The sequence below is a fragment of the Charadrius vociferus genome, unplaced genomic scaffold (genome assembly GCF_000708025.1).
Source record: "Charadrius vociferus isolate BGI_N301 unplaced genomic scaffold, ASM70802v2 scaffold324, whole genome shotgun sequence".
Classification (NCBI taxonomy): domain Eukaryota; kingdom Metazoa; phylum Chordata; class Aves; order Charadriiformes; family Charadriidae; genus Charadrius; species Charadrius vociferus.
Window position 1 is genome coordinate 2,894,733 of NW_009648041.1, and position 8,967 is coordinate 2,903,699.

At 39.6% G+C, this 8,967-nt stretch overlaps 1 protein-coding gene across 1 annotated transcript in view; it reads left to right on the top strand.

Moving 5' to 3' along the window:
* The first annotated feature begins 1,768 nt into the window (after positions 1-1,768).
* Positions 1,769-8,967, top strand: part of SUCLG2 (succinate-CoA ligase, GDP-forming, beta subunit) — a 231,940-nt gene continuing 224,741 nt past the window's right edge. The window contains exons 1-2 of the mRNA XM_009883621.1: positions 1,769-1,870; positions 1,976-2,119. Coding sequence (XP_009881923.1) covers positions 1,769-1,870; positions 1,976-2,119 — 246 coding nt within the window. The remainder of the gene's footprint in view (positions 1,871-1,975; positions 2,120-8,967) is intronic.

Consider the following 8,967-nt stretch of genomic DNA (forward strand, 5'->3'; position numbering starts at 1 on the left):
GAACTTCAGATATATATTTAAATACTCAGTACTTCTGGCATCTGGAAAGAAACCAGCAATAAAATCAAATGGTCAAACTACTCACCTGATAAGAGAAAAATCTGCAATGAATCAAGCAAAGAGGAGACTTAGACATGGGCCTGAAGGGTAAATTTTCTCAGCACGAGTGTAAAATCAGTGCCACAATCTTCCTCTCTTTTTGACAAAAAATACCTAGTTACCCAATGGCAATTTTGTCTAAACCAGAATATTTCTGTAGAATTCATAGCTTATTTTAAGAAGCCTGATTTTTTAGTGGAAGGCAAAAAATAGATGAAGCTCATAACGAGCTTGAAATTGGAGAAAGTGTTGATAGTGACTTAATTAGAAACAAGGTTCAGTCAAAGGAGAACCTCTGCTCTTATAAGAAAGACAGTGGAGAAATGCTGATTATCCTGAAGACAATGGAGTTTTGTCGTTGCTCATGGCCAGACCTTTATCCTAATAACAGACTCTACACCTGTTGTTATTCGGATATCAGTCTCTCAGCTCATCAGTCTGCAGGTTTGCCTGCTTGCCTTTATTTGTCTCAATCTGCAATGTCCTTAATAATAAACAAATAAGTAAGTACAACAGCCCCTGAAAAAAATTCATGCTTAAAACAAGGCCATTGGAAAGATTTCATGTGAAAAGAGTTATAGCAGCTTTGGTTGAGGTGTTATTTGAACAAAATTTTAACAAATATATGGGTGTTCCTCAAGAACATTAAAATGTTACCAAGTGAGAAAAATATGCTTCCTGGCTCAGCCTCTAAACAGACCACCAAATGCATCTTACTGCATTCAGAAGGCAAAATATTATTGATGCCCATGGAAAATGACAGCTGTGAGGACATATTAAACTGGAATACTCAAGCTAGGAAGGACGATAGGAAAAAAATCACGGCACCTACAATTGTCCTGCAGTTTTGCAAGATGTTGCTGCTTTAAGGGAACCTGAACAATAAAATGCCTTCCTCCCCTTTTCCAGCTGTGTAAGACTTTTTCTGGGAGTAGCTAATGGGAAGAATGAACAAATACTTTTCCCTGCAATGCTCTGAATGCAGGAATTTGTAAAATACTTCTTTGAAGTCAGAGCGATTGCAAACTGAAGAGGGAAAGCCATGCAAACAGTATTAAAACTGCGTCTCTGGGAGGTTTTGTTCCCAACTAACCCACTCCCGCAGTTTGTCCAGACAGCTGATGTACCGGGAGCCTTCTCCAATTTGCAATGAGCCATCAGCGTCTTGCAAAGAGAAAACAAAGAGAAATGACAACAAGGTATCAAATATAAGCTCATCTCGGTGCCACTGTTCAGGAGGGAAGCAGCAAACAAAATAATAGGCAGACTGGTGACAACTTCTGAATTTTTTTGGTTTTCAGAGGTGTGAGAGTAGAATTGGAAAAATTAATTGGGTTCCAATTTTATCCTTGCTCTGCGAAAATGCACAAGCAACTATGGGCAAAAATGCCAATAATAGTAATAGTAATTGTAATAATATATATGACAGGAACTGCCTGAAAAATACTAATTTGCAAAGTTAGAGCTTTTCAGAACTCCTACCCAAGGGACCTTTGGAGGCAGTTTCTTGCAGAACGAAAGATCATCCTTTTTAGTAGAGTTAACCAGGATTTAGACGCGCATCCTGCTGTGTGGTACCCCTGCCACGCAGCATAGCACGGTCCCACGCTTCTGTGCATCTGAGGGAAAGGATCAGCCGTGTCCAAGGGAAAACATTGCCTATGCCATAATGCGTTCTCCTCCACCCCTGCGCACTCTACCCCCCACGGGTTTTCAGGCCAGATGGTGCCAGTGCAAAGGCAAGGAACGGAGTGGTTCTCCGTGGTCAAAAGTGAGGTAACAGGAAGGAGGTTCATGAGCACTCCAGCTTGGCTTAGCTTCGCCCTCATTACATCGTGCCTAAATTTTAAAATATGTTCTGCAGTTTTTTGTACAGAAGAGGTTTGGAAAGCTGTACTCTAATCCCCCTCTCATGGAAATCAATAGTAAACCTCTCATTGCTTTAAAAGAGCTAGATCTGCATCAGGGCTCTGCAAAATCCCACCCTGCTGGTCCAATGCCTTCACCTGCCTTGAAAACAGTAAGTCCCACACATAAACTGAAGATGACCCTCTTCAGTAAGGGGCAGCAGCATTGACATAGGAGAAGATTCTTTGACAGCCATCAAATGAACATCAGTTTGGGCAGACTCTGCCATCTCTTCATTGGGAGACACGTGCACTCTGCATGTGATATTGAGGGGACTTCAGGCATTAGATCCACCTCGGTCTGGAAATGGGTGGCAAAACGTGGACCCAGCAGAGAAGATCTTTTTGTCTATTTGTTCTACAGGTATCAGTGGCGCATGGGGGATAGATGTAGTCGAGAAAAGAAATCTAATTCAAAGTCATTTGTCTCTAAGGATAATTTAACCATCCTGATACTGCTGAGTGATTGTGCGTATTTGAAAGACAGAAAAGCAAATACCCAAAGGCCTCTTGTTTAAAATGTTGCAGTTTCAGGCAGTTGCTGCGCGGCAGAACGGGGTGTGGATCACACAGGAGATAATCCGGTATGATAGTGCTATCAGCACCTGAGGAGTAATAACTGGTCTGCTTCGTATTTACCAAACATACCAAGCACTCTGTATTATGTTTACCTAATGATTAAAAGGAGCAGTAAATGGAATGACTTTCTTTTAATCAGTATGTCAGCTTGAGCAGCATAATGAAATTAGTCAAGGGTGAATATGGGCTTCTGAGCCAAAAGAGGCATTTCATTGCAACTTACTTCTAAAATCCATAACATTGTCGTTTCCATGGCAGGCCATGGTGTGATGCTGGATCCCTGATCCAAATACAGTGTATGCAAAATTTAAAAAAAATGCCCTGTTTCTATATTTTATTGTATCTACTCTCCCAGCTTGCAAGTTCACCCCAGTCTCAGCCAAGGATTCTTTTTCTTTAAGACACATTTGTTAATCATTTGTTCATGTCTATCTAGTTACACATGGGTGATATCTGACAGTTTATCCCAGTTATCATTAATAACTATTAATGACCCTGTTGTTACAATCAAGCTGCATCAACTCATAGCCTCGCTTGCATTCATCTAATTTTTCATTTAATTATGAAATTCAGAATGCTTATTTTACAGGCAAGCTTGCTTACTTAAAAGGGCAGGGATCTGTCCGTTTGATTGCTTTTAGAAATGTGGTAGATTACACTATTTAACTACTCTTACTGAGATGTGGAATCCATAATGCGTTGCCTTAATCCTCAAATATAAGTTATTGTCACTCCCACAGAAGCTACAGCATATGAAAGTTTTAGATGCAAAAAAATCCAAATTGAAAGGCGTCATGTTTTCTCAATGCTGAGAAGGTTTAACAAATTCATGTAGACACTAATGAGTATTACTAGGCTTATGTAAGGTCATGGAAAATTAGACTGGCTTTTTAAGCCATTATTACAGATTTTCTCATTGTTACATGCTCAATTCTCTATTATTAATATAGCTTACTTTTGCATTTGCAATTGGACAATGTTTGAGGCTCAGTGACATGGCTCTCTTTTCATATTTTTTGTTTCTTTGGTAACCATGTATTTTTCCCAACTTTAAGATTTTGGCAGGATTTCATTTCTAACTTTAACTTACTGGCTTCCTCCAGAAATTTGCTTTGTATCTATTCTGCGAAGAAAATTGTCATGCAACACAGAGTGCTTATTTACCTCATTTTCCAATCACTACTTGATGGAATGGTATATGTCACCACTGCTGTAAAAACATCTATAAGAAGATTAGTTTCTTAAAGGTACAATGCTGCGTTCAGGCCTGATTAAGTACCACTGGAGTCAGCAGTTACCAGAGCATAATCAGGAGCACAATTTGGAAGTCTGTATTTAGAGTTAGCATACATAGTACATGGCTTTCATTTGTAAAGTATATTATCCTGTGTTTCAACACAGTATAAAGAATCTGCCAGTATCCACATCTTGAATGAGCTCAAAGGTGAGGAGCTGAGCTGTGGAGGACACATTTCACCCAGTGCAGTTTCTTGACATTAGAGGGCTCCATAATCCACGGAGTATGGCAAAAGCGAGTCTCATTTTGAGGTCAGTAGAGATGACACTGGAAAGAGAATTATAGACTCCTCTTGGAGCCGTGGTTTGATGCTACTGTAAATTCAGCTTCTGAAGTCCTACTATTAAGTCAGAAGCATCACAGCTGAAAATGCAAAGAGCTGGTCTGGTATAAAATCATTCTAGTAGTTCATACTGGTTTAGAAAGTTTGAGTGGGGCTTGATTTTACCAAGAGTAGATCACATATCATGGATCTCTCTCTCTCTTGTGTTATGATGGATCTGATGTTATACTGGTATCATCTATCTTCCCACGACTCAGAAAAACCTGGCATACGCTGTCTATCAGGGGATCTTGTTAATGAGACACAAATGCAGGGAGTGTCCATGCCTGATACAGATTAAATCTGCATCTGAACTTGGCTATAACAATTGCAGAGACACAGCTGCATGCCATGCTGGCCATCCATCACCATCAGAGCTGTAGAAGGAGCTGGCAGCACAGCAGGGTGACACACCAGGCAACAGAGCAGGAGCACGTGGTCAGAAAACCTGGGAATAGTGTATGTTCAGAAGGGAAATTCAGAAAAGCTTCTGAGACAATAAAGAAAAAAACCTGAGGTCGGGTCAAAGGACATGGAAGCCATTACTTGATCACCTTCTGGATAAGGATAGGGTAGAGTGTGTTTTCCCGTATCCCACCCTATACCCATAAAGATTCTCGAACTCATGCTAGAACCTGGGTTAAGTATTTCTGGGTTATCTTTTGGCATAACTGACAAACTAGCATGCCTTTTCTGTCTCCTGTTGCTATCAGCATGGGTTACATATGAGAAGTAATGTGGACCTGCCAAGGTCCATGCTTCGAGGCTACAGCACATACCTCTAGCCTGAGATTGCACAGACACACCGAGAGTAGCAGGGGACCACTCACATGCCGCACAGTACGGTACATCACAACAGGTAGCAGTTGCTGGTCCTTATCTTGCAGAAACCATCAGAGTTTCATTCTATTATCTGGTCCTATCATGTCGAGGAAGAAATTTTTGTGACCATCACATAATGCCACAGAGCAGAGTTTGACGGGCCTTCAAGAAGCCTCTAACTTTGCACTGAGCTGAGCGTAACTATAAAGAATCAATGGTAGAAAATTTGCATCATGAATGTGAGAGCTTTTCCTTGACATACATAATGTAATAAGGTAATCATTGTGGAACAAGAACAAATATTTGAATGCCATTATCTCACCTTTATGGCTCAATTTATTAAGAAAAAATACTTTTAAAATATTTTAAATGGCCAAACTTCAGAAAGAGCTTTTACATATTATGTCATAGACTTTAGAAAATGCAACTTGTCTTCGTTGCACTTCAAAGAGCCTAATCCTAAAGACATCTTCCTAAGGAAGCTCATGAGTTGAACTAACCCCATTCTATGGAAGATATAAGAGCTTTTCCAAGTAGTGCTTGTACAATTCCAAGCCTGCAAAAGTGAACTGGCTCTTTACGGAGGCAGCCATTTACAGAGGTGCTTCATTCAAGCCACGTGCCCGTGTCTGCCCATCAGCCCTTCCTTCCTGCACCACCCATGTCCTGACTGAGTGGCTACTGCAGGGGCAACCAGGTTGATTCACTTCTCAGAGGCTATCAAAGAAATCAGTATCATGGAGAGAATTAAAACTCTCCCTGCTTCCTGTGCTCAGACATGGCTTTCTATAATTAACGACTGGTATATTGGTATAGCTTTTCCTGCAAATATTGAAAGAGGGTTGGATTATTTTGGTAGGGAGCGCCAGATTGTTACAAATACTATGATTTTCTAAAACAAAATCAAGCACAACTGGCTAAAGAAAATCTCATGCTGTGAATTTTTGGCCTGATATATGGATCGTGTTTTTCTCAAACGTTGCAGGTGTAATTTGGTCACATAGTTCTGGAAAATGACGGTACAAATAATCATTTTACTAGTTAACAATAAAGACAGTAAAAAGGAGGAGAAATGTACTGTTCGGAATACAGCCACCAGTAAAGCATGGAAAATCTCAGTATCTTTTTCAAAGTTATAGAGCTGGACACTCCAACTTCAGCACTTGCAAACTGTGTATACCCAAGATAGCAGGAAAATTCCCACCGTGAAAGGCAGCGGCTGCTTTTGAAGCAAATGTGTGAAATTTACACCAGCTGAAGATCCAGTACTTCTTGTTGAATTTATTGAGCTTGAACCAAATCTCACTGTAACCAATGGGGAAAAAAAAAGAAGAAAGAAAAAAAATAGAAACCCTTCACTTCGGTGCCTTAGAGACCAGACTTGCTGTGTGCAGACCCCTTTGGGCCATGTGACACGGATATCAGCAGCTTTCAAACCATGACCATCTGATTAATACAAGGATACTGACTCATTCTTGGTTTGCTGAAAAATCCCGTAAGTAATATAAGTGGCATATATTTGGTAACAAAACTGCTATGAAAAGCTTACAGATTTATATATCTGAAACCAAGTACTCTCTGAAAAATTTGGAGGTGAGAGGAAGTAACTTGTCTCTTTCACATCTGTGCCTACAGTGCATAGAGCCTAGTACCCAAATCACAGATCAATAATATTCTGGCAAGATGATTCCTCATTGTGCTTCATTTTGAGATAAATTCATGTAATGTGGAGAGGCAGCTGCAGGAGGAGAGCAAATAAAAACTCAGTATTTCCTTATGGCAGTTGAAATTTTTGCTGAATTTCTAATTTTGTGTCTGTATTTGATGGGTCACTGATTTAAATAAATTAAAGACATAAATCACATAAAACTGTGAGGGACTATTTTTTCAGTTTATGTTTATAAAGAATATTTATTTCACAGTGTTTTATGGCCTCAGCTGTTGTTGTACTAAGATAGTTTCTTCCTTGGGATTTCCCTCTGCTTGGTTCCCAGAACCATAAGCTAGCCATTTCCATAGATTAGGGGACCCTTGCTAGCCAGGATCTGGCTGACTTTCCTACCCAAACTCCTCCATACAGCAATATGCCTTGAAACACCTCCACCTGACAAGAAATACCCTTTCTCTGATGACGCAGACATCCCAGAGGCTGCAGACTCCCATTGATCTTATTTTGGCAGCCAGCCTTATCATGGGCTTTACCAGAGCACAGCTGGGACCGTAACCAAAGTCGTGCAGCAGTCGGGGGTGCTACAGAACTATGTCAAACACTGGGAAAAATTTTGGGATAACTGCAAGCATCGGTAAGGTTTTCAGGGACCATGTATGGCTGGAAAAGTGAGTTTCCCCAACGCTCTCCAAGAAGCCAATGAGGTACTTGAGGTGGCAGGAGCTAGCGATGGGTACAGACTGCTTTTACAGCTCTGAGGTTGTGGTAGCTTTCCAGATCTGCTGCGCAGCCATAGCCCATTTGCACTGGCCCTAACAGCCAACCGAGGAGTGCCAGACTGGGTGAAAAAGGCACAGAATTAAATATTCTAAAAATGCAGATGTGACTAACATCGTCTAGCTTGCCGTGCAGCCAGCCCAGCAAAGAAAGCAAACTGTCAATGACACATCTGCTCACACTTCTCCATTTATTAAATTTGCAACAAAATTTTGACAGCAATAAAACAGAAGGAGCAGTTGTGTGTTTGTATTAAAACATCATTTGGATAAGCAATAACCAGAGATTGGTGTAAAGGAACATCTGTGATATCATCCTGCTATTTTTGTCTCAGTCATGTCACACTGAAGAAGGCAAAGAAAGAAGGGAAAAAAGAAATGAAATTATCACATGTGATGGTTCAAATTTAGCTTTCTTAAAAACATACTCCTTTTTATTTTCCAGTGCAATTCCATAGAGTTAAGATAAAGACATCTGCCTTTTCCAAGGAATCAAATAAACATTCTGGTATTTGCGTTTACCTATGAATCATGCTCCTAAACCATTTTTGGTGATTAATTTTTAATCCCAAATTGATAAATTCCTGCTCACACAACAATGTTAACATTAAGATCCAAGCCTTTGTGAGCCCTTAATCTGAATCTCCCTTGTTAGTACTAATGGAGTTTATTTTGTCTATGAGAAAAATAATTAACTATAGCAGAAAACAAGGCTGAGATGAAAAGGACAATAGGAAAGATATGATTTTTTAAAGCTAAAGCATGTTAGCCTTTTGTTAGGTAATAACAAAGCCACTTTGGTTATTAGTATCCACTATAGAAAGACTGAGGAAATTTATTCTAGCCACAGAAAAAGCACTTCCACTGTTGTATAAAAGCAAATATTTTCTTCATGTGTACCAGGGAGGGAGCTTAAAAGCATTTGTAGGACATAGTTTATGTCAGACAAGAAAGTGATAAAATATGTTGATTTTATTAATAATTTATATAGGAGCAATATTTATAGCCTGCTCAGCACATGGTAAATTGAAGGTCCACAGTAATAAACAACTTATTAGAAACACTAAGCATTAGAATTGTTCAAATGTACAGAAAACAATTGACAACTACATGCAGATCATTAAACCCCTTTGAAGGAATATATGTACACTTATATATGCATCTCTTCCTCCTGGAAAGAACATCCATTTCATCCATTTCCCTTACATCTCCTGCTCCATTATTCTTGTTACTAAAGGGTATTCGCAGACTGCAGTGATGGTCCCTGAGGACCAGTGGGAAGCTGGCCAGTGTGTGATCACAGTTCATTGTCTAGATGTTACTTCAGGTGTTTCTTTTAAAAAATCAATTCTTTACGATTAATCTGAGAAAGCATCTATTTACCACCCCTAATTGAGGTTAATAAGGAGGGAATATTTGGTATACACATTTGATCTTAGTCCAGTGGTTTAAAAAACAACATTTTTTTAAAATGAAAACTTAACTGATATCAATAT